Source organism: Sceloporus undulatus, chromosome 3 (assembly GCF_019175285.1).
Source record: "Sceloporus undulatus isolate JIND9_A2432 ecotype Alabama chromosome 3, SceUnd_v1.1, whole genome shotgun sequence".
Classification (NCBI taxonomy): Eukaryota; Metazoa; Chordata; class Lepidosauria; order Squamata; family Phrynosomatidae; genus Sceloporus; species Sceloporus undulatus.
The window spans coordinates 139,754,258-139,780,842 of NC_056524.1; the positions used below are offsets into that span (position 1 = coordinate 139,754,258).

The 26,585-nt window shown below is 38.8% G+C and overlaps 1 protein-coding gene across 9 annotated transcripts in view; it reads right to left on the bottom strand.

The window, feature by feature from the left end:
• Positions 1-2,914: 2,914 nt before the first annotated feature.
• The window catches only part of ELF1 (E74 like ETS transcription factor 1), an 85,912-nt gene continuing 62,241 nt past the window's right edge, over positions 2,915-26,585 (bottom strand). For 6 of the 9 annotated variants that reach the window (XM_042456475.1, XM_042456467.1, XM_042456470.1 and 3 more), the window contains 7 exons: positions 24,034-24,141; positions 22,807-22,968; positions 21,370-21,453; positions 20,376-20,568; positions 16,590-16,649; positions 13,934-14,404; positions 2,915-4,532 (listed from right to left, as the gene is read on the bottom strand). In XM_042456475.1, the coding sequence (XP_042312409.1) occupies positions 3,911-4,532; positions 13,934-14,404; positions 16,590-16,649; positions 20,376-20,568; positions 21,370-21,453; positions 22,807-22,968; positions 24,034-24,109 (1,668 nt within the window). In that variant the 5' untranslated portion in view covers positions 24,110-24,141 and the 3' untranslated portion in view covers positions 2,915-3,910. Of the gene's footprint in view, positions 4,533-13,933; positions 14,405-16,589; positions 16,650-20,375; positions 20,569-21,369; positions 21,454-22,806; positions 22,969-24,033; positions 24,197-24,879; positions 24,901-26,585 lie in introns of all 9 variants that reach the window. The other 3 variants (XM_042456476.1, XM_042456473.1, XM_042456472.1) reach the window with 3 other exon arrangements.

Below are 26,585 nucleotides of genomic sequence, written 5' to 3' on the forward strand. Positions count from 1 at the left end.
GGAGTACAACCCCCAGCAACCCCAGCCAGTATATAGAGTGGTAAGGCATGGTAACAATTACAGTAGCACAACATCTGGAGGGCTACATGATTCCTACCCCTGATGTATATGTCCGTCACAGGCAACTTATCACAGCCAAAACATTTCATACCAACTTATCAGGTGACTGTCAGATAGCTTAGGTCCCAAACACACTGTAGAAATAATCCTGTTTGAGACCGCTTTATGTGCCCTGGCTTAATGCTAGGGAATTCTGGGAACTGTAGTTTCATGAGACATTTAGAGAGCTCTGGTGCCAAAATAAACTACAGTTCCCAGGATTCCCTAGCACTGAGCCAGGGCAGTTAAAGCGATCTCAAACTGAATTATTTCTGCAATGTGTTTTGGAACTTAGACTCACAAAAATGTAAACAATCAAGTGAAACAAGATCAACTGGTGGGCAGGTACACACATACAGACACACACAGTCCAGAATCAATGGTAAAGAACAGGATATTACATATAGTTGCATATTATTATTATTATTATTATTATTATTATTATTATTATTATTATTACAGCTTATAAGGGGTAAGACATTGTCCATATTAAAAAATTTACTCTTACTGATTTTCTTCCTTCCCTGTGGAAATAAGCTACCCCTGACTACCACTTGCTGTTACTAAAAACAGTAAGATATATAAATAAGATATGTTGTACAAACACAAACCCATACATTGCCAGAAATGTGGAAAGGGGATTCTTCCTATCAAATTATTATTTCATCAGCATCTTGCCAAAGCTGTGATGAGCAGGAGGAAATTCACCACATCCAGTCTGCAAAAAGGTTTCTGTTTTCTCTCCTAATGAACAAGTCACATTTTAATTCAATTTGTGTTTAAAATGTTATATGCACAGTTTAACTTGTAAGCAAAATTATACTCGGCTTACAAAATTTGTTGAAAGGAATATTCCACATAATATTCCATATAATGAAAGAGTGCCAACCCAAGAAACCATGCATAGCTCTGATAATTTTTATTTTACTTCTGGGCCGGTTGCCACAAATAATTTGTGTAAAAGCTAGAATCTAGTAAAGCAAATCCCAGAAGCATCATTTTCACTTAGTACACATGCTTGAAGAATGTAGACATGAACAAAACAGCTGGTTGCTAACCTCAACCCCAGCATATATAGTTGCCTAAGAGACTGTAAAGGATCTACATGTTCTTCCTCAGCACTGTCAAACCTGATGATGAAAAATAAAGCCAAACATTAACTTATCCAAAGTTGACATCCTATTGTGTACTTAAAAAACACTAATGCTAATTGGAATTCTCATGTCATGCAAAAATGTTACAACAGTGGTACTCAACAGTGAGACAACATACACCACAGAGAATGCAAATATTAAAATGAAAGAACCCTCTCTATTATTCATCTGTGGTAGGATGGAGTATGATACCCTTGTGAATAGCAGGTGAAATATTTTGTACAAAAGGGATAAGCATGTGCGGAGAGTAAAGTAACTGTGATAGAAGGCATTTACCACCACATATGACTAAGGAAAGAAATATGCATGGAACAAAAGAAGGGGAAACAAATCACAGGAGGACTTTGCTCTAAATTAGTTAGATCCAAATTTGTCAATCTCACTTTGGATCCAAGTGTTGAGCATAATTTAATGAATGTTCAGATCTTAAGTCAAGGTGAAAGTATTATGTCTTATGTCATCACCATTTCACCCTTGTAGATTGTATGATTGAATCACAGTCCTGGTACTTGATACAACTGTAAAATGTTTAACACTCAACCATTTTATGTAGGTCTTACCATTCCCTGCCTATACTTCAGTCTTGTTGAGAAGCAAATTGCTTGAACATTTGACAAGGAACATGGCAATTACTTGTGAATGGTACTTTCTTACTTCTATGCAGCTGCATCAATTATACTGTTAAGAGATGTTAGAAGCCTTAAACCTGTTCTTACCTCTGACTTTCTTTGGAATTCTACTTGTGCACTATACCAGTGTAACTACATCCATGTAGGCAGTGACAGGAGGAGGAAAAAGGCCATGGAGGCAGCAGTAATGCAAGAAATAACGCACTGCAGAAACAAGCTACTCAAGGCCAGCAGATTTTGTCTGCTTTTCATTGCCACTGTTGGGCAGCTCTGGAAAACATGCAACTGTTAGGGTAGTGTACCTATAGATTCCATATGTAATCTGGTAGTAGTTGCCAGTTTTGACTTCATAGGACTGATACCTGGAATGCTCCTATTTTATAAAACTGAGTACATGTGTATGTCATCAAACAATGCTTAACCCTTTCCCTTTGTTTCTATTTTCCCCCCAAACATAAAAAGACCATATCCTCCACCTGAATGTTCTGACCTTTATGATGTTTTGTTTCATAACCATACCCTTAACCTTTAGTAGTATTAGGTCTCTGTTACTGTTTCTTCATATACAGTAATACTCTTGAGATAAATAATATGATGATTGGTAAGGTTTTTTGAGCAACTGATTGTGGTGGACTAAACTTATTTTTATGCTTAAATGTACTTGATGGCCACTCTGGCAAAGACAGTACATTATTTGCTGTACTTGAGGCTGAGGCAGCATCTCCATTGCAGAAATAATGCAGTTTGACGCCACTTTAATTGCCATGGCTGCATACTATGGAAGCTTGGAATTTGTAGTTTGTTGTGGCACCACAGCTCTCTGACAAAGAAGGCTAAATGTCTCACAAAACTACAAATTCCAGATTTCTATTGAGCCAAGGCAGATAAAGTGGTGTCAAACTGCATTATTTCTGCAGTGCAGATGCAGCCTATAGTTTTGCATTCTACTGTTTAACCTGGTACTGCAGTCCTCATCTCTTTTAAAAAGCTCATCCCATCAAGTAAAAAAAAAAAAACCCATACAAAGATGTTGTACTTGATTTATTTTCATAATAAACCAATTAAAATACAAAAAGACAAGGGGGGTTCAAAAGAGTCCCACAATTTAAAATTTTCTTTTAAATACAAATTCACTTTGTAATATATGAATACCTATAATATTAGAACTCTAAACATAATGATCTTATTTTTCTCGATAAAATATTGCTCTGTGGAAAGAATATTTTTATGAAAACATCTTTGAGAAATTAAATTACATATTTACAATAGAAAAAGTACTTTTATAGAAACATTTCAATCTCAAAATACTTGCGCAAGTCCCATATACTTCTCTTTTTCACCTCCTTACAAAAATAATGGGAAATCAAAATAATCTTTCTATTCAGTATTAAAGTGGTGAGAAAATAATTGTACCTGTAGTGATAACTTCTATTTTGGTGAACAGGTATATCCAATACATCCACGTAATAAAAACAGAAAATATCTAGTAAATCAAAGATATAAATGTTATGTATCTTCTCGATAAGGTAGGTCCTCTTTTTTGCACAATCTTTGGGACAAAATACAATAGAAACAAATTAACATTGAACTGTCCATGTGTTTACTGTATACACAAGACCAAAAATCTTTTTTAATCTACTGGCATAAGGCAGATCTTTGCAATTTGCTAAGTAAATCACATATGCAGAATGGAAAAAAATATGGAAATTAAGTATTGCTTTAAAGCTTGGATTACATTATGCAAGACAGACAAATAAGCATGAAGTGTAAGAAATTTAGAATTTTTGGACAGTGATTTAAAAAGATAAGCTGCATGTTCCTTTACGCTTGCATTTTGAAACATTCATATTTTATATTATTCAGCAAAGAGAAAAAAATGAAATCAAATCTACAATATTGCCTTCTAAAATTAATTTCAGAAATTAAAGTATCTTTGTAATGCCTGTTTTGGAATCAAATGATATATACAGAACTGATGTAGTCCCATCACATTAAGGAAAACCACCATACACAGAATTTAATTCTCATTTACTCATATGTACTTGGCTCTAATTGTTCACTTTCTTGTTTAATATGCAAAGTTGAGGGAAATCCATTTGAACTGGATACCATCACCATGAAAGGCTGCTGTTGGAAACTTTGCTCTGAGAGTTTGCATTCTTCCACTGTACCAACCTCTGCCTCTGATTTGATCAACCCTTGTATAACAGTTGGTTTAGTTTCTGGAGCCTTAATGACTGAAGTGATCACAGTGTTGGATGGTTGAGCAACCACTTGAGAAGTGCTGGGCGTAAAAGTTACAACAGGAGTAGCACTGCTGAAAGATGGAGAAGAAGACACACTGACTGTTCCATTGCATATTGTCTGCACGTTGCTGGTGAGAACCTGATGGACCTGAGCAGGACTGAAAACAATGGATGAAGGAGGAGAGACTGGCTTTGGAGACTGTAGCATGACGTTCTCTTTAAGCACAGTCATGGGCTGTGAAGTTGGGATGGCTTGTAGAATGAACTTTTGGGGTGCTGCTGCAGATGATGGATCTGTGCTGGCTATCACTGTTGTTAGAGGCAGTGTCTGGAGTGTAACAGTATGCAGTTGCGGGTTCCCAGGTGATACAACTACTGGAACTTGGCCTGGGGCTTGGATGGTCCTATTGAGACAAGCAAAAAGAATTATAAAACATATATTCACAGAAAGAGAAAGAGAGAGAGAGAGAGAGAGAGAATACAAGAATTAGCAATATCCAGTGCATTTGTAGATGGGCCTTATATCATTACTCATCAAACACCTGTCAAAACAGAAAACTCTTTGCTTGCCTATGAAAAAAGACTAGGGAGGGTGCCAGTCTAACTCCTCTGGGAAGGGAGATCCAGAGCCTGGGAGTAGCCACTGAGATGACCCTCTCCTATGTTCCTACCAGATGTACCTGTGAGGGTGAGGGGACAGAGAAAAGGGTCTCCCCAGCAAATCTCAGAGCACAGGCCGGTTCATAAAGAAAAATATCTGAGGAAGTAGACTGAAGTCTACGAAAGCTCATGCTGCCAACTTTTTTCTTTCAGTTAGTCTCAAGGTGCTACAAGATCTCTCTATATATTGATTCCATAGACTAACACGGCTATATCTCTGAATACTAAATATGGTTAGTGTACTTAAAACATGTTATTTGTGACAACTAGGTTGTAATTTCAAACTGATCAAATAATACTTTTCCTACATAATGACGGTTTCTTTGTCAGGTGTGTAATCACTTCCACCTCCTGGCTTCTCCATCACCATGATGCTGTGCTACAATGTGGACCCTTCTAGGTAGTTATTTTGGTAAAATACTATTTATTGAGAAAATTCTTGATATTTTATTTTCACAGTTATCTGTTCTACTGCAGGGATACAACCTTTCCCCAAAAGGCAAAATCACAAGTAGTAGATTATATTACACAAATTGTTTCTATCCTTAAAGAATACAAAATAGTCACAATATTGCCAGAAGTTGAAGTCAGTGCCAACACCCCAAAACGTCAAGCCAGTATTTTATAGTGAGCATGTGTATGTGCACACATACTGCCTCGTGTGCCTAAACAGTTATCTAGGAGCCATAAAAATCAGCAAAAAGCTAAATAGGTGTAATTAAGTAACATGCAATTTAAAGTATTAATCTCTAAGTGCCCATAAATTTGCTTTCAGAACAGAAAAATAAAAACCTATGCTGGCAGTTACAAAATAAATCCACATAGATCCAATTGACCAAAGTACCTGTTATAACCAAGAAGGGAAGGGTGTATAAAAGTCTCTCTCTTTTCCTGTATTGATCAATACATACAGTAGAGCAAGGGACATGAAGCAGCATGTCACTGCTTATGTTCTTTCAGTCCTATGAAGACCTCTGCACTCATTTTGTCAGAAGACACGAAGATACAAGCAGACAGATGTCAAACTAGTCAGCTGAGTAGTTTATCAGTACAATTTTCCTCATGGAGTAACTTAATACTGTTTAAGACATGAAAGAAGAGAAGCTTAGACTATCCCAGGATCCAAGCAGCTCAGTTCCAGAGTGTCACATCATCTGCCTGCAGAATTGTGCAATGATCTATTGAAAGTGATGCTTCACAGACCCATGCTTGTCCAGGAGCTACAGCTGCTGGCTCCTGATAGGTTTCCAAGTCAAGAAGAAAAATGGAAGCCAATGGGAACAAATTGAGTAGCAGCTCAAATTGGTAAAATTGCCAGTCCCCCACCTCAGGTAGCTTGGAAAGGAGTGCTAATACTGCAGCATTTCTTTGATGTACAAGATGTATCTCATCTATCACTAGCAGACTAAATTTTTCAAATCTATTGCAGAAACACACCATATATGCAAGCTACTGACAGGTCCCAAAGCCTCTTGGAGACACACTACCCACAGAAAATTAAGCAATCAATTTTGCTGTCAAGAACAAGATATTTAAATTTCTGCCAACAATTTATTTTGACACACTCAATCTGCTACTGGAACTCCTTAAAAATCCTAGCTACAAATAAAAATCTGGCTGTATTTCAAAAAGACTGGAAGTGAAAATTAAAAAGACTGAATTAGGGCCTAAATACCCTAAATGCACCAGAACCTCTCTAATCTTGGAAGATAAGATGGGTTATCCCTGGTTAGTACTTAGATGGGAGATGAAAACCAGGTGCTGTAGGCTATATCAGAGGAAGAAACTGGCAAAAACATCTCTGAGTATTCCTTGCCTAAGAAAACCCCATGAAATTCAAGGAGTTGCCATAAGTTGACAGACAAATTGAAGGCATGTACACATATATACACACAGTATTACATTGCAACAGCATTGTCCAAAGCAAAAATTGTTGTGCTACATTGGAACAGGGAATGTTAACTAAAATTTTCTCTGGAGGAGAAAAAAGAAGAAAAATGAAACAGGAATATAGAAAACAAAAATGCCTTGATGAAATACTGGGATTAGGAAATAATGTAAGGTTTCCAATGTACATCAGCAGCCTAATAGGGTTTCCCCTGCCCACATAAAATTACAAATGAGAAGTCAGCACAGCATATTTACACCATGAAAGTGTTTCAAGATTCTCCAGATGCTACCTGCCAACTTTAAAAAGCCAGACATAGGTGGATTTGCTACCAGAAATCACAGAATTGCCTACCATTTTGAGTTGTAGGAATCAATAATGTCTCATGCAGGAATGATTGCTTATGATAACAGATAACAGGCTAATCTTTTTTTCTAAATTAGGTCATATTCTTCCATAAGGAGAACATCAGCACATGGATTTGGGAACTAATTATATGAGAGTAAAGTACCTAGTGCTCCATCACATTGCTGAAATGTATGTATTTTCAAGTGCTGAACTCTGGCTCATCATAAAGTTCCTGTTCCTGCAGAAGAAAACTCCAAAGGAAACCCATGAGTATATGATGTAAACACTGAATGATAAGTGTCTGTCATAGCTGTGCAGAAATGGTGTGCCAACTTTTAGCAGGGAGATTTTGAGACTGAAGATGCAGCTAGGTGAAGAGGCCTTCAATAGTGTCAACTCCTGAAATGGCTGAGTGTGTTCATGACCTGATTTTGGCAGACTGATGAATCTCAGCTAAAACAACTGCTGAGACATTAGAGATATCCTGGGAATGCAGTGGGTCTATAATTCATGAGTGGTTGGCACTGAAGAAGCTGTCAGTCAACTGGGTGCTGAATGTTCGAATGCTAACCAGAAAAAAACCATGTAGATACCTCCAAGTTGATTTTGCAGCATGTTAAGCAATCTAGTGATAATTATTTTTATTGGGGGGGGGGGGTTCAGGCTATGTGGCCATGTTCATGGTCACATAGCCTGAAAAACCCACAAAAAAGTATGGATGCCGGCCATGAAAGCCTTCGACTTTACATATACTAGTGATAATTTTTGGAACAACTCATCACTGCTGATGAAACATGGTTACTTCACTATGATCCAGAGAGAAAACAACAGAGAAATTGAAGTCTCAAAGGTCAGCGGGAAAGGTCATGGTCTTTTTGGGAGGGGGAGATAAGGAAGGTATTTTGATGACTGACTATCTTCAGAATTGCCAACCACTTAATACAGAATACTACTGTAAATTGCTGTGTCAATTAAAGGAGACACTGAAGAAAAAACAGCAAGGGAAGCTGCGGAAAGGCGCTCTCTTTTTGCAGGACAATAACCTGCTCACAGGACTGGTAAAAATGAATGTTTTGAGGAATCTGGGGTCTGGATGTATAGACCATAAAATCATAGAATCATAGATTAAGAGAGTTGGAAGAGACCACAAGAGCCATCCAGTCCAACCACCTGCCATGCAGGAAATCCAAATCAAAGCATCCCCGACAGATGGCCACCCAGCCTCCATTTGAAGACCTCCAAGGAGGGAGACTCCACTACACTCTGAGGGAGTTTGTTCCACTGTCAAACAGCCCTTACTGTCAGGAAGTTCCTCCTATCCTCCTCACCAGATCTTGCTCCATCTACCTATTTCTTGTTTCCAAACCTTAAAAGATTTTGAAAGGAAGGAAATTTTCAAACAATTCAGAGGTGATAGCAGCAGAGCAGTATTTCAACCCACAACAGGTTTGCATTTTCATTTCAGAACTTAAAAAAAAAAGCCGTCTGGTAATATTAGGAGAGTAGCGTGGATTGTCTGAAAAGTGATATACATCAGTTTAATTCTGAATAAAAAAGCATGATGATCCACATAAACACCCCTTGAAAGGGAGTGTATTTCAGCAGATTCACCTGAGTTTTTTACAGGATTTTTACCTCCATTTCTTAAAACACAGATCTGTTCCACTGGACTAGGCTGGGAAAGGGCATCTGGATGTGTTGACAGCACATTTATTTCATACATTGCTAGAAAAGAGCTTCTCAAACCTGAAATTATTCTGACTGTGGCATGCCATCAGATGAGTCTTCCAAATACCAATGTAGCCCATAGATATGATCAATGAATGCATGAGCAACAAATAAAATTGCTTCATATTTAAGTGAAATCACTGATCCACCTAGCCACAAGTGACTACTCTGGCAGGCAGCAGTTTTCCTTGGCCCTGTCCCCATTCTTGAAAAATTTTAAACTGGAGATACCAGGAACTGAGCCCGGGACCTTTTGTGTTAATGAAGTGTTTTAGCACAGAGCTCGTTTTTAAGACCTCTGTGTTCAAAGATCAGCTCATCCATCAACTTGTTAGGCATTGAACAAATAATTACAACTCAGCTTCAATTCATAGTAAAATAACAATGGATGTGAATTCTAAATAACAGAAATATGCTGTAGTTCCTTGGAGCACTGCTGATAATCTGTATGCTAATAATTTGTGGATTCTGTGCAACCTCTAAATTGCATCATTGATTACTTCTGTTTAACTCTCTGCAGTTACAGTCTCCAGATGAAAAACAACTTGATCATGATGGCAATCTAAAGGTGTTTTTTTTTAATGATACAGAGCAACATTCCCATTAAGCGAAATCTTCACCACAAAAGTCCTGCTTGAACAAACAGTGGTCTGTTACAGACTGCCAAAATAAAGCTGCTTTGGGTCTCTTTGGAGGTATGCTGTTTAAATGATGCATGCATCCAAAGAATCTGGAAGCTGCACCAAAGCTGCACTCCAGTGCTTAGGAATGGAGTATGGCTTTGGCGTGACCTCCCGACTCTTAGGACCCAAGCATCATTTAAATAGCATACCTACAAAGAGACCCGAAGCAGCTTTATTTTGGCAGTCTGTAACAGGCCATAGATATCTCAGGATATGCCACATCCCACAGCCACGTCAGAACTACAGGCTGGAAAAATGCATTCTGAAGACAGACAATAAATAAATCAATTACTTAAAAATGGTGTTGCTATTTTCTCAACAGGAGAAAGAGAGCATGCAAGGGGAACAATGCAGGTGAAACCATCACATTTGCTCCAGCTATGAATTCAGGCACAATTCATGTTGCATTGGAAACACTGTAGTCAAATGAGTGAAAACCAAGAGAAATGGGGCCTTTGGTTCAAAATTTGAAAAGATAGTGTATGGAGTCAGCTTGCATTCAAGCAAATACAGTTGGCCCCCCACGCTTGCAGGGGTTAGATGCGGAGGTGGAAAAACCCCCGCAAATATAAATAGGTATAAATTAAAATAGCAAATGTTACTGTTTTTAACTTAGAAAACATTTCTCTAGAAATTTCTAAGTCCTCCAGCTCAACTCTATGATCAATTTCCATCAAAAGTTGACCCCAAAATCATTCTGGAGGACCTAGAGATCCCTAGAGAGAATATATCAATCAAATTCATGAAATCTGTGAAATGGAAACCAGCAAATGTTGGGCGCTGACTGTACCAATAATATTTCTGTTCATTCAATTCTTATCCATAATATTAGCACCAAATGGACAATAAATAGATGGGAGACTATGTGTTAATATTCATGGTAGTTAATTTTAAGTTGAAATAAACTTTTGTTATAATATTTTAATAATTAGGATATTTCTGTTGCCCAATTACAATCCAAAAATTACTTTATAAAAGTAGTTAATTGACAAATCCCCCATAGACACCAATTTCACTAAGAAGTGCAATATCAGCCCCTCTAAGAGCCTGCTTACAGGCACACATTCCACAAGCAACATCCATTAATGATCTGGATGCATGAAAAAGCCACCAGGGACGCAATACCACTGACCATCAGCCAAGGTCATCTCAAATGTAGTCTTTGTAAAGAGAGTCAGTTCCCACATATAGTTTGCCTTTACCAAGTGTGTTGATTAATCAAATGGATCCATGTTGTGATCCATCTCTATGAAGGAATAAAGAATTCTTCTCATTTTGTCCCTCCTTACCAATGGGCAAGGAGAGCAAGTGTTGCATTTACCAGTCACTTTCAGCCACTGAAATGAAAGCCACTGTATTATGCATAGCACCTTGCTGTGATGATAATAACTGATGCATCTTCCTTCCACTCCCATTGAATAATCAGTAAAGTGCAAGCATAAAGTTCCACAGAAATGACCAGAAGGTTAAATGAAAATTATATTTATCTCTTTCAAGACCTTGGACATTCAGGTTCATTCAGTGAAAGTCCAGGGCAGGGTTCTGACTGTGGAACTCCTTTCCAAGGGAGGCATGATTGGCATGGTGCCTCATCAAAACATGATTTCTTGCCTAGGCATGTAAAGTGTGTGTGTGTGTGCCTGTATTTAAACAGATTGGTTTGTTGGTTACTTCAATCCATTGATAGCCACTGATTTTGTAATTTTAATGCTGGTACTTCATTTTATCCTGCTACCTAAATACCTGATCTTGGAAGCTAAGAAGGGTCAGCCCTGGTTAATCCTTGGATGGGAGACTGCCAACCAATATCAAATGCTGTAGGTTATATTTCAGAGGAAGGAACTAGAAAAACCACCTCTCAGTATTCCTTGCCCAAGAAAACCCTATTAAATTCATGAGGATTACCATACGTTTACAGCTGATTTGAAGGCACATGCATGTTTTTGTAACACTGTGTATGCTGCCCTGCTTAATACATTTTTTAAAAATAAAGAAGCATTCCATGAAACACATTAACCACCCATGAAATTTAGCAGTATCTATACCATTTGCAATCTTTCACACCCATGGCTTGCTGGGAGCTCTATAAATATGCCATTTGCCTGTAACAGCAAACATGGGAGCTGTCAAGTATCTGTCAGGTCATAATTATGTGCCATGAGCTACTTTCATGTTTCATGGAGCCCAAATGGCACAGAACTAATTTAGTGTCATATTAACTAACCATTGCGTAACTGAATTATTCACCTACTGAATTATTTTAAAACAACTGGAATATTTACTTTGCATTACCCAAAAGACTTCAAGTCATCTTATGTTCAACATGCAGAGGTCTCTAAAAATCTACAATACTAATCGATGTATCATCACATATAAGAATAAAATCATTATACACATGTCTCTCCATATTTGCTGTGATTAGGGGCACAAGACCCCCGTGAATATGGAAAAACTGCAAACAACAAAAGCACTATGTTTTTACCTGAGAGGACACCTCTCTAGGAATCTCTGGGTCCTCCAGTGCAACTCTATGGTCAACATCTGCCAAACCTGATGGTAGAACTGCACTGGAGGAGCTACAAAGGCCTAGTAGAGTATTCTATCTAGGAATCGTTAGGCCTTTCAGTGCAACGTTTAGTTAAAGTTTGACCATAGAGTTGCACTGGAGGTCCTAGATAATCCCAGAGATAACATATTAATCAAATCCGTGAATAATAAAATCTGCAAAAATCAAATCCGCAAATATGGAGGGATGAGCGTAATTCATTAAGAAATAAGATTATGTGGACAATTCAATATTTATTTTCATCATGTAAAGATTTAAAACAAGTAATTAGAGGGTTGAGATCAATTCATTTTCCTCAGTTCTTTTAATATTCTTGCATGCATGTGTACACACATTGACTTGAGATGTAGAATATTAGCACCTCCTCTTACAACATTACCACAGTCCAACAGTACATCTATTGTGATCCTCTCTCACTAAGATTAAAAATACACCACAAAAGAGAAATAATTCCCTCTCATTGGATGACTAACCATGAGAGTAATGTGGAGACACTGGCTGAATCAATACCAGCAAAATAATCCAGATCAAGCACACAGTATTTTGTCCAGATTTTACTGCCTAAAAAATTGGACTCAAATTGTCTGATAGCCACACACTTCCCTGGCAGAATTCAAATGGGTACAAAAGGTTGTTTCTTCCCATATGCTTTCCCCCATTCCCAGCATGCATGAACCTATCAACCAATACTTTCTTCTTCCTCTGTCAATCTTACCATCCACCTTGCACTTTCATGGGATGGCTTCCCCGCACCTACTTATTTATTTATTTATTTTACTTTTAACCCACCTTTCTCCCAAGTGAGGACACGAGGCGCCTCACAAAATATTATACACATACACACACTAAAACAACACTTTAAAAACAATTAAAGTAATCTAATTAAAACAGTAAAAAGTATTTTTTAAAAATACATCATACAAAATTTAAAACATGCAAGGTTAAACTAATCTAAACCACCCACCACCCCCCAATCCCCAATAAAACCAGGCCTTGCTTTAACAGACTTGCTTGAACAAAAATGTCTTTGCTTGCTGCCGAAACGCCAGCAGGGAGAGAGCCAGTCTAGCCTCCTGTGGAAGGGAGTTCCACAGGAGCACCACTGAGAAAGCTCTCTCTTGTGTCCCCACCAGGTGAGTCTGGGATGGTGGTGGTGGGACCGAGAGAAAGCCTTCTCTGGAGGATCTTAGGGCTCTTGGTGGTTTGTATGGGGAGATACGGTGTCTCAAATAGTCTGGACCTAAGCTGTATAGGGCTTTATAGGGAGAAAGAACTGGAAGAAAAAAATAAAATGTTTCTTCACTCACTTCCTTATCCCCTTCCCAAATCATTAACTGAATTCAGATTGGTGACTACTGAACAAGCTTCTTCTCAGTGTGATGTGTGGTTGGCACTGCATGTTCACACACACACCGCACTCCCCCCTCACCCCCGGTTTCCAAGTGCTTCCAATGGCCAGAACTTTTCAGAAGCAAGGAAAGCAACTCCTGGGCTTTGATATGATACAGAAACAAACTTTCAATTTGAATCTTGAATAAAGCTCTTATTGAGGTGCATGAACACACAGACAGGAGTCCACTGTGACAGAACAAAAAATGGCAAAATGGAGGATACCACTCACCAATCTGTATTACCCCCTTCCCCCAACTATCCCACTTTCTGATGCCGCACTGATCCCACATTACAAAATAACAGAAAAACTGGTTTTTCCCTGAAACAGCAAAGTGAAAATAGTTGTATATCATGTTTTCCAAAAGCACTAGAATTGAGATGGGTACAATTTTTTTTGCTAGTGATGGCTCTTACTTAAAACAGGACAATGATTTTTACTTGACATTTCCCCTTCAGGTGACCAGATATTTAAGGTGTCAGAAGCACCATCAAATTCTTGTTATTCTGCTTGTAACTCAAGACTTCTTTTGACATTCTTACCTTATGTTTTGAACAGAAGGATTTGATTTCTCATCCAGTATGGTACTGGTTACAGTTGTATGTCCTTCTGGAATGGATTGTACTGGCTGCATTAAGTGCACTGTCCGATAAAGCTGAGTTGGATGTAATTGCTGAGTAGGCTGCATCGTCCTCAAGGCTTCTGATGCCATGGCAGGCAATTGCTGTTGTGCAGTTTCCAGGGGCTGCTTAGGTCTGGTAGACTTAGAGTTGAGTGGGATCTTTACAACAGCAGTAGATCCTCCTCTTGGCCCTGTGTTTGTAGATCCTTTTGACCTACCCATTTGGTTTCTATTAGCCGTAGGTGCTGAAAGTAAAGATGCATCAGGGGAGTCTGTACTGGAACTTGGATCATCATCATCTATGTAGATTAGGTCTTTTGGCATTTCTTTAAACTGATACACCAAACGTTGTCCCTCTACTTTGGCCAGAATGCCTCTTTGGTAATAATATCTGTTAGAACAAGAAAATACTCTACTGGTTACAAAATAAATATATAAGGGTAAAGAATAAACCATATCCAAATAACTTCTTTAAAGTCAATACTAAAACAACATTTTAAAGAATAATTAAAATAATACCATTACAGGTACTGCTATTTATACCATTTCTGAAAAAAATGAATGTTTAAGTAATTTCCTTGATACATTACTTTCCGTATTTTATTGAAGTTATATAAGCAGCCAATGAGACTGGGTTAAACCCAACTCCCTCTCTCCACTCATGGAAGGCTTTTTTGTTCCAGTGGAAACTTCCATGAATAGAAGAATGATTGAAATAGTGCTTATTATAAATTCTCCCTTTCTCTTGAAAATGGTGACATTATACTATGCCAAAAGGTCCACCACTTTCCTACAGTAATTAGTGTAGGTGTATGTGGTGGTGTATGCCTTCAAGTCATTTCTGCCTGATGATGATGTTAAGGCTATCATTGGGTTTTCTTGGCACTATGTGTTCAGAGGCGATTTGCTATTGCCTTCCCCTGAGGCTGAGAGCATGTGACTTGCCCAAGGTCACCCAGTGGGTTTTATGCCTGAGCTGGAAACTGAACTCTGGTTTCCAGAGTTGTAGTCCAACACTCAAACCACTATGCCATACTGGCATAGCCGTGGTGGTACACCATGGTATACCATAGTACCTGTACATCATGGTGAGTGTATAAGAGGGTGCAAAAAACAAGGAAAATCAGTTAGAATTCCTTTGCTTACTTCGATTTTATCAAACCCCCAATGATTGTAGAGCCTTTTGGAAACAATTCATATTGTCCAAAATACATTGGAGGGAATGCTTTCAACGTTAGTACAGAAAAGGACTCATGCACCTTTACTGAGCCTCCAAACATAGTTATGTTCCCAAGACTCTCACTGTATACTAGTCGATTTTTGATGCCGAGAATGGAAGATTGTTAGCCTTGGCCAACTCTAGTGCTAGCTATTCTTGTGCCAATCATCCAGCCAAACAATCAGTATAAAACCTGAAAGTTTCCCAAACCTCATCTTTCAGCACAGAGTTTATTTCACACCACTACTTTTTAAAATGTTTTTCAATGCTTTTAAAATTTTGAAATGTTTCTCAATGCTGTCAAAAGTGCAAACATAAAATTTACTAGATATTCAGACCTTGGATCAGAACAGTCACTTCATGTTTCAATGTCTGGCAAAGTTTATTGTGGGAAACCAGCCATAGAGCTCTGGCCAGCAAACAAATATATAAAGATCTTTGTTTGTCAATATTCCATAATCACCTGGGTGAAGCATGTTTCTTGCCTTAATTAATTCAATAGACCAGATCATATTATTAATGTTAACTACTGTATAATGGAAACAAGTGGGACTTGCTAAAAATATTGCTGCTTGGAATGCTCCCTATTGAGTGTTCCAGCTAGTTAGCCATGTCTCTTTCCAGGTAGACTGTACTTTATTCCAGTCCCCCTCTCTTGTTTTTCAGGTTTCTCCATTCATAATACAGACAGCCTCTACTGCTGGCCTACTGAGTAGGCTCACTCATTGTTGGACTATTTTATGTCATGCTTTTTTAGGGGTTTTCTCTGAATGGTTTGTATTTTTGCAAACCTTGAGGTTCTTCGGCTGACACCTCTCTCCTGTTGCTCAAAGGTCCTGTTTTGGCTGCACAGCCATCATAACTCAACACCTATATATGTGATATACTTGTAGTTTTTATGGTTGTTGTGTGCCTTCAAGTCATCTCCAACTTATGGAGAGAGTGACCTATCGTCGGGTTTTCTTGGAAAGAATTGCTCTGATGAGGTTTGCCATTGCAGTTCTCTAAGGGCGAGACAGTGTGACTTGGCCACGATCACTCAGTGGGTTTCCATGGCTGAGTGGAGCTTCGAATGCTGGTTTCCCAGAGTCCTAGTCCAACCCTCAAATCATTACACCATGCTGGCTCTTGTGATATACCTACTGAAGAAGGCATGGGGATGAGAAAAGGTTTAAAATGCTAAATGTTAATTATTACATGGGTTTGGATAACTTAGTACAAGAAGGCAAGAGGTGTAGTAAACATGTCTGTCCAGTTTTTATACCACCTTTCTGAAATGCAATTTATCTGAATTGTGAGATTCAAAGGATTGATTTTAAAAGTACAGACAGTATTATTTAGTTACTTATTTACTTACATAGTCATAATATTTAAATCTTGCTCTCCAAATATGTTTTCCAGTGCATTTTGATCACATCTACAACAACAACCATTACAAAATTTTAAAATGATACAAATTTATGGAGCCAGCCTGGCATAGTGGTTTGAGTGTTGGAGATCGGAGTTGAATCCCTGCTTGACTATGAAAACCCACTGGGTGACCTTGGGCACATCAGACATTCCCAGTCTCAGAAAACCCTGTGATAGGTCTGCCTTAGGGTCACTGTAAATCAGAAACGACTGCAGACACACAACAAAATTTATGTAAAGAAGATAAAAGCAGCATAAAATTAGTTAATTTGGAAATAAAATCTCATTAAAAGACTTTGGAAAATAGCTTTTGGCTGTCACTGAAAAGAAACTAGTGGAGTCAACTAGTGATTTTTACCTTTTAAATTGATCCAGAACTCATGTTGAATAAAACTGTAAAAGACACAGGGAGCAAAAATTTCCACTGAACAAAGGTTATAAATCTTTACAAATACCGTATCTTAAATCCAATTGCTAGTTCTAACTAGTATAGTTCCACTGAGTCCATTTCTGAATGGTAATTGAACACTATTTTGTTGTTGTTACTGTGTGCCTTCAAGTTGTTTCCGACTCATGTCGACCCTAATGTGAACCTATCACGGTGTTTTCCTGGCCAGATTTGTTCAGAGGTTTGCCATTGCCTTCTCATGAGGCTGAGAGAGTGGGATTTGCCCCAGGTCACACAGTGGGTTTCCATGGCTCAGCAGGGAGTTGAACTCTGGTCTCCAGATTCATATTCAAACCACTACACCATGCTGGTTCTCATCCCATCAATTCAATAGGGCTAATTTAGTTTAGGCTAGCAATTGGATTGAAGACTGTCTCAAAATTGTAACATTCATTTTGAAATTATGTTTATTTGATATCTATTGAAAGCATTTCATTAGCAGCAGAGACATAGCTCCTATATTAGCTCACAAGGGCTGCATCTGCACTACAGACATAATCTGGTTTGATCCCACTTTAACTGCCATGGCTCAATGCTATAGAATTCTGGGAGTCATAGTTTGTTGAGGCACCAAAACTCTCTGATAGCACTGGCCAAATAAAGTGGCTTTAAACCACTTTGAGGCCACACAGTTTAGACGATGTACAAGGCAAAAGCAGGTGAAAATTGACAAAAGCTGTGCTCCAGAGGAAAAAATGAAGCAAAAAGAAGCTCAAATACTGTGGCGTACCATGAAAAATGTGCATCACTACACATCTAAGCAGCTGAATGCGGGAATCCAGAAAAGCAAAAACATGAAAGTACAAGAACCACAACAGGTCGCCAATAATGCAATGGATGTAACTGCAAAATACACAAACTAGACAGTCCAACCGGGGGGGGGGGGGGCATGAAGAGAAGCAAAGGAAAGTGAGCCTGTATGGAGGGCTTCCATAATAGTGCTTTGCCAATGTGTCACTGAGCACACCAATGCACTGTACAGGTGCTGCAAGCGACTGTGTATTCAGGCATACTATCGGTCATATGATGGTAGCTGGGCAGGAAAAGGGAGGTTGTTGTTGTTATTTCCACTTTCCTCCCAAAATTGGAACTCAAAACAGCTTAAAGTATAAAAACACAGTAAAAACTTACAAAAGTGAAAGTTAAAATGGAATTGAATTATTACAATGTTAAATCAGATCAATTGTTTAAAAACAGAATATAATTTAAAAAGATAAAAGCACTTAAAACCATACACTTTAAAACAATACAATACCCCAGGGTGTTCTTTAAAATTTTTCTGTTTTAAATGTCTATCTGAAAGGAAAGGGCTTAGCCTGCCGGCAGAAGGACAACAATAAGGGAGCCATTCTGGTCTCCCTGGGAAGGGAGTCTAGGGGCAACCACCAAGATGGCCCTCTCTCATACTTGCAATGGTGGTGGGAATGAGAGAAGCCTCTCCTGAAGATCTTGGAGCCCGGGCTGGTTCATACAGGAAGATACAGTCTTCCAAATAGCCTGGACATGAGCCATACACTGGTACCCCGGGATACGAATGCGCCGCGTTACGAAATTTCCGGGTTACGAAAAAAATCCATTAAAAATAATTGTTCCGGGTTATGAAGGTTATTTCGGGTTACGAAAAATTTTTTGGTGCTTTTCGGCGCTTTTTCGCACCAAATCGCGGCTTTCGCTATTAGCGCCTATGGGGCTTCGGCTTGCGAATGCTTTTCGGGTTACGAATGGCGCCGCGGAACGAATTAAATTCATAACCCGGGGGAGCCCTGTATAGGGCTTTATAAGCCATAAGCAGCACTTTGAATTGTGCTCAGAAACAAATGGGTAGCCAGTGAAGCTGTTTCAACAGGAGCATTGTGTCATTTCTGTAACCTGACCCAGTCAACAGCAGGGCTGTAGCTCTTTGGAACAGAAGAAGTTCCTGAACACTCTTTAAAGGCAGCTCCAAGTAGAGTGCATGACAGTAGTTCAAAAGGGATGTAACTAACACATGCACCACTGAGGTCTGGTCTGGTGTCTCAAGGAAATGGCACAGCTGGCTCACAGGTTTTAAATGTGCAAAAGCACTCCTGGTCATTGCAGAGACTTGGGCCTCCAGGTTCAAAGCCGAGTCCAGGAGTACCCCCAAACTGTGAAGCTGTATCTTCAGGGGGTGGATGGGTGTGATCCCCTCTAACACAGGCTGTATCCCTATTTCCTGATCTGCCTTTAAATTGACCAGGAGCCCCTCTATTTGTCTGGATTAAGTTTCAATTTGTTTGCCCTCATCCAGTCCATTACTGATGACGGACACTGGTTTAGGACCAGGACAGCCTCCTTGGATTGAGGTGGAAAGTGGTAATAGAGTTGAGTGTCATCTGCATATTGATGGCACTGCACCTCAAAACTCCAGACAACTTCTCCCAGCAGTTTCATGTATACGTTAAATATATCCCCCAGCAGCATCTTCTGGGTTTACCTCTCTAGGAAGGAATGGAGCAACTATAAAACATTACCTCCAAGTCCCATGCCAGTGAGGTGGCCCAGAAGTATATCATGGCTGATAGTATCAAAAGCCACTGATAGGTTCACCAGAACTAACAGACACACTCCCCCATCCAGTTCCCTGCACAGGTCATCGACTAGAAGGTTGTCTCTGTTCCATATTCAGGCCTGAAACCAGACTGAAATGGATCTAGACCATCTGTTTCATCCATAAACTCCTGAAGATGGGAAACCACCACACATTCCAGTATCTTGTCCCAAAATGGATGTTGAACACCGGTTGATAATTATTCATTATAATGGGATTCAGTGATGGCTTTTTCAAAAACAGTCTTACAACTGCCTCTTTTAGGCAAAGTGAAATGCTGCCTTGATGTAGGGAGGCACTGACTACCAGTGCTTTTTACCCACTCAGTCAGTTCCTCTCTGGCCTGTTTATTAAGCCAAGAAGGACAAGGATCTAAGACATGTGTGGTGGTGGTATTCATGCAATGGTTTGCGTGCACTGTGGGAGAGGCGGGGGGGGGGGGGGAATAGCTGAGACCTGTGGCTTGATCATGAGGACAACAGGGTTTCAAATTGGTTTGGGGAAAACCAGTATCGAGCTGTTTTTTTCCCCTTGCCCATTTGCTCCAGCCCAAAGTCTCACAAAACTACAAATCCCAGAATTCCACAGCAATGAGCCAGCAGTTAAAGTAGGATCAAACCAGATTATTTCTCAAGTGCGGATGCAGCCAAGGTTTCCAGTCTAATGATACACATTTATAGTTAGGAAAATATCAATATTCTCTCAGGTATACATACCTGAGAGCTCTGCCCATTGTTTCATAATTCATATCAGGCTTGTTTTTGTGCTTTCCCCATAGTCTTGACACCGCCTTGGAGTCTACCAACTTAAAAATGCCTTTCTCTCTTTGAGTCCATTTAATGTATTTAGGACAGGTAGCTTTGTCCTGAAGCAGTGCTAGTAAAAACTCCCAAAGATAAATTGTGTTTCCTGAAACAAAGAGATGGCAAGCTTTTCAAAAATTGACATACCACACACAAAAATCCAGATTTTTACAAAGACTTCCAAACTCCCCCCCCCCCCCCGGGCAATATAAGACAAAAATCTGAAATCAACTCTTTCCTGGGGTTTGGCTCTAACTGAAGACCATCAGATTTGTAAGACCCCTTGCTACATGATCACGTTAATACTATCCATAGTCTACATGCAAGTGCCACAGATTTCTGATTGCCACTAGTGCTATGTAGAGAATACCAAGTGGTCACAATAATCTATGTCATAAGTAATATAGCCATTGTGTGAAGGCAGAACTATTTTAGCAGCATTTGGACATAGACTGTAATGTTTGAATTCCCTTTGATTCTCACTAAATAGCAAACACATCTACAGGAAGGTCTGTATTTTACTATTGTAATGCAAGTTTCAGTCAGGTACTGTTTGACATGATGGGCTGGCCGTGGTGTGGGGGTTGATGCTGTGTGTTGGAAGCATACTCTGTATCTTAAATACCACAGAGTACAAGAAAGCACTAAAACCATATTACTGTACTGCAGTAGGAGAAAAGCAGTTATCAGGAAATAAAGTGGGTGTAGTTTCTCCAATATCACTATGTATGGCAAATTCACTACCAGTGAAAGGTCAGGGAAATTTCTGTTCTTTCCTCTCAGTCACTGTGATCAGAATACAGCAAATCTAATGAAGCAGGAAAATCTATCATCAGCTGTTGTGTTTAACTCTGCATTATCCAGTTGTAATAAATTCAGCTCCCTAGTTTACATTGCCCAGACTTACCCTTCCCATCTTTGTTTTTCTTTTTCAGTGTTATGTTTGGAGTCAGAGTAGGTGACTCTGGGCGTGGAACTTTAGGTTTCTTCCCTGGAAGAAAAAACAACAACATGAATAGCCATGTGATAGAATGAAAAGCATCTGAGGTTTTGTTCTTCAATGATTTATTCGCCACCTCACAAACAACCTTGATGTTTATTAATATTGACTTTTTTAAAAATTTAAGTATTTTAACCTGCTTTTAACTCCAAAACACACTGCAGAAATAATCCAGTTTGAGACCGCTTTAATTGTCTTGGCTCAGTGCTAAGGAATCCTGGGAAATGTAGTTTATAATGGTACCATAGCTCTCTGACAGAGAAAGCTAAATGTCTCACAAAATCACAGTTCCCAGGATTCCCTAGTACTGAGCCAGGGCAGTTAAACCAGTCTCAAACTGGATTATTATTTCTGCAGAGTGTTTTGGACCTAAGATATCTTACTGTTGTAATGTAAACTAAAAGTTGGGAAATATCTAGTTCAAATTTCATGCCAACAATTAACTCATAACATGGCTTCAGGCAAATTACTATGGTCTTCCACCCACTCACTCAATAGACCCAGATATGAACTACAATCCACCCTCCATATTCACAAATTCTGTATCCTTGGATCCAACTATCCATAGGTTGAAAGAAATATTATTAAAGAATTAAAAAAGCAAACCTTGATTTTTAAATTTTATATAAGGGACACCATTTTACTATGCAACTGAATATAATGGGACTTAAGCATCCAGGGATTTGGAGTCCATGGGGGTGGTGTGGTTCTGGAACCAAACCACAGTGGATATTGAGAGCTGACTGTATTTCATAGGGTTTATGTAAAGTTTACTTAGATAGCATACAATACAAATGCTAACTATTACTATGGCTAATACTAGTTTAAAGTATTGACTGTCTTCTAACTTTAAAGTACTGTGATTGTTAAAATGATTATCTGTAGTCAGGGTTTCACACAGATGGCATGTAATTTCAACGCCTTTCATTTTGCATTTGCACTTCCCTAATCATCATTTTCAGTCTGGTACACTATCTTCAATACTGGCAAACCTGCTGCACTCTTTTAGAGTAAATGTGCAGCACAGTGGGCTTTTAAAACTTTACAACAGCTGCAGGGAACTCAACCAGAAGTATGGAGTTTTCAGTGATGTCCACATTTTTAAAAATTATTTAACTTTCAGAAAGACTTAAATGGATCTAACAGGCTTCTGTATGCCATGAATCATCTAGTTAAAAAGTCTGCACAAGTACAGTTTGGTTAATGTTCTCTATAATATTTTCGTCTTTTGTAATTTGCAGCAATTGATGGACAATAGATACTGAATACTGTACTAGATATCAAATCTATACACTCATTAAGAAACTACAAATGTAGGAGGCTAACACATTCATATCCTCTTACCTTTTCTCTTCTTTGGTTGCTCAAGTGCTACAGTGCTTTGTGATTCAGCAAATGTGTCTTGGATTTGTTGAACCTCTACTACTTCTGGGATCCCATCAAGTGTAACTGACACATGAGTAATTGGACCAATATCAATTTCATCCTCAGCTCCAAATATGTGCGCTTCAGAAAACAACAAAGAAATTAGTAAATATTCTAATGATTCTTGAATTGCTTCTATAAAATGGTACAAAAAGCTACCAATTTGTATGGACTCAGTTTGCTAGTCAGTCTGTTGAAACAGAATAATTTAACTCATTAATGAATAAAAGATAAATATTACAGTACCCCAATACCTGTGCTATTTGGGAGCTAGTTAATTTAGGTTACTGTTTCTTTTGACTAAATACTACTGTTGCAAACTTGCTGACTGTGTGCTATCCTAGCAAAAGAGTGGACTTTTAATTTGTTAGAACTTTAAAAAAACATTTTACTCACTTCTGGTTTATTTTCTGGGTTAAAAAAATCCTCTCCAGAGCCTAAAATAATTTGCCATAGCACAGCAAAATTGTTTGTATGCCCTTTCAAGGATATGAGGGTTATATTAAGTAAAGGGTTTTTTTTTTAAAAAATGCATGTTGGAGGTGGGTTGGGGTTCCTCAGGAGCCTCAGAATTAGACTTGGAGGCCATACTCCCCTCCTCCTGATTTAAGTCGTAATATTAATACAGAAAGAATGACACTTGTGTCAGTGTTACATATAACACCATGTCCAGCCAACATTACTTGGGGAGGTGTCTCATAAATGGGAAGTTAAGCGCATGTTTAAACCTTTCCTACTGAGAGAGATAAAACTCAAAAGTAATTTTGGCACAACCATGCTGTTGTTTCCAAGACCTGCAGCCATCACCAGAGGAGAGGTCCTACTAAGAAAACTGATATTTAAAAAATAAGAACCCTTTAGCATTTAAGGAAAGTGACACACTTGCACCAAATGAATGTGCCACGAATGAGCTTTTGGGTTAGCCTCATTTTCTTTCCCATTCTTCAGTCCTACAGCATAATGGCAAACGCTGCTGTAAGAATCTACCCAACATCTCTTGCAACATGCCCCCTTCTGCAGAACCCAGCTCTTAAAAAGCAGAACCCAGCTCTTAAAAATCAAAGCACAACATTTTAAATAGTGTACTTCTTTTAAACAACAATGATACACAACACATTTGTTCAGGTTTATTCTGGTCTGACTCACTGGATCTCTTCTCATCCATATCATCATCAGGGGAATCCATATTGAGAAGGGCCTCAGCAGCTTCAATGGTTTGCATAGTTTCATCTCCATTCTGGCAGGATGCTTCAACTGAAAGTGAAAGAGGGAGAAATAGGGAAGTATATAGACAGAGGACACAGAATTGCTACGAATAAAACAAAACAGAGAACACAATATAACATGAAAACATTCTTCCACTTGGGCTTAATTTCACTTAAGGGAATGTAGCACATTACCATGTAACCTCAAGAAGAGAGTGACAGTGGCCCTGTACTTGAATTATCTGTTTTCATCCCCTCCTGTAATACACAAACTCCCTTCTATAATAATTCTAATTCCCATTTATACACTCCTGTTTTCACCATCCTCAGTTCTAAAAGTTTTGTGTAAATACAATATCTCTGACTAAGCTCTTACCTTTGTACCTTTGTAAGGAAACAGCAATAAAATGATTTAGTAGTGCTTATGCCTGCCAGTGTGTTTGTACACATGCATGCTCTGTGACTATTTCAACTTGTGAGCCATTTTGAATAAATAAACATAAACATAAACATAAACATAATAATAATAATAATATCTGAACTAAAAAGGAAACTAGCTCCATTTTACATAGAATCAAAGATGTTGCATGAGGATAATAGCTGCATCATCTAAAAACAAAATTAAAGTAGCAACTATTTTGAGTGTGGACTGGGAATGGGAAGACTATGGTTTAAAAGGCAACTCAGTCATGAAACTTTCTCAGTGTCTACGGGCCAATGCAAATACTGTCTCTCTGCATAATGTAATTCACAGGCTTGCTGAGAAGACTAAAAGTGGGAGAAGTACCTTATACACTGCCTTGAGCTCCTTCGAGGAAAGATGGGACATAAATGTAACAAACAAACAAGCAAATCTTATAAATCAGTTATAAACAAAGACAAAAATATTAAACAAAACCCAATTTACAATAAGGACAACAAAATGGAATTCTGTAGAGATAAAAACTTACTGGGTTCCAAAGAACTGGTTGCTCATGTAATGAACCTGTAATAACTCAGTGGACTTAGCAATTTTTTCGTTCAACAGCTCATGACCAAATCATGCCATAAGCTGCTTCTGAAGCAGAGCAAACAAGATATGGTTTGTGCCAAAATTTAAACCTGTATTGAGTTTCCCAGTTCTTTATATCCAGGTCAGTGCAAATTAACAGACTTTAAATTCCTTGGAAATTTTGCAAAATACTGTACAAAATGAACAGCTTGAAGGATTTGTGGAGCATCTTTTCCAAGAGATAAAGTACTGTATGTATGCTCAACTAGCAACCATATTTCATAATGTCATGTTAAAAATGAAGGATAAGCATATTGAAGTTGTACTTCAGATGTTTGGTAAAACTAAATAATCACTTTCTTCCTACAATTCCAAGATGTTAGCATTCCTAGTAAAGTAAAGGCACCAAATCCTATCTCATCTCAGGGGTCATTCAGATGTCTTTTTTTAAGCGGAAGGATGAGAATGACCACACTCACACATTCCGGGTTTGCTACTCACACTATGGAACTACATCGATGTGCAACTCTGCAAGTTCTGTTGCTCACACTTATGAGCACTCAAATAAAGATGAAGTCAATGATGCAAATGTGTTTGAAACATGTTCAAGGCATGCAAAGTTCAATCCCGAATTCTCCCAAATCTATTCACTTCAGTTATTCACACTGCTGACAATGCAAATCTTTTTAAAAACTCAAGAAAAAGCCTGGTATTGATTATTCCAGGTTACATTGTTTTTATTTGGCAGCCCCCCCCCCCCCAAAAAAACACCCTGAATCAGATGCATTCAGATTGCATGTGAACAACAGAGCATTCAACCCAGATTCATCCTGCATTATTTTTAGCACCTGAATATAGCCCCTTAGAAACTAAGCAAATCAGGCCTGGTTAATATTTGGATGGGGAAGCATCAAGGAATATCAGGAAGGCAACAGCAAATGACCTCTGAGTATTCCTTGCTTAAGAAAATTCTCTGAAATCCACTGGGTTGTCATAAGGTGACAGGTAACTTGAAGGAACGTACACACACATGTAATGAAATATTGAAGTGCCCCAGCTCAATTGCTTCTAAAAACATTACAGAAAACAGCCTCTAGTTTGTGCTGTGCAAGATTTCTTCCAACACTCACACATCACAAACCATACCAAATTCGGGGCGCCCTTCCCTTACACAGGAGATCCGTTCCGGACATCCCTGCGTAAGGGAAATTCCACAGATGCTCAAGCCCCATTGCCTTTTATGGTGAGCGGCTTGCAGCGTAAGCTGAAAGCCACATAAAGCGCGCCCGCGTATGATGTAGGCACACTGTACAGGCTCAAAAGTATTGAACTGAAGGGAGCAATTTAATCTATAGCTAGCAACAGTGACTGGTAGCAGCTCTCTGAAGTATTACAGTGACCCTTCCTGACCTAGTTAGTAACCCTTCACCAACAACCATATATGGGCTAATAATGCTTTCCATAATAGATGTTCTTACAACAGTCAACAACATGAAGGGGAG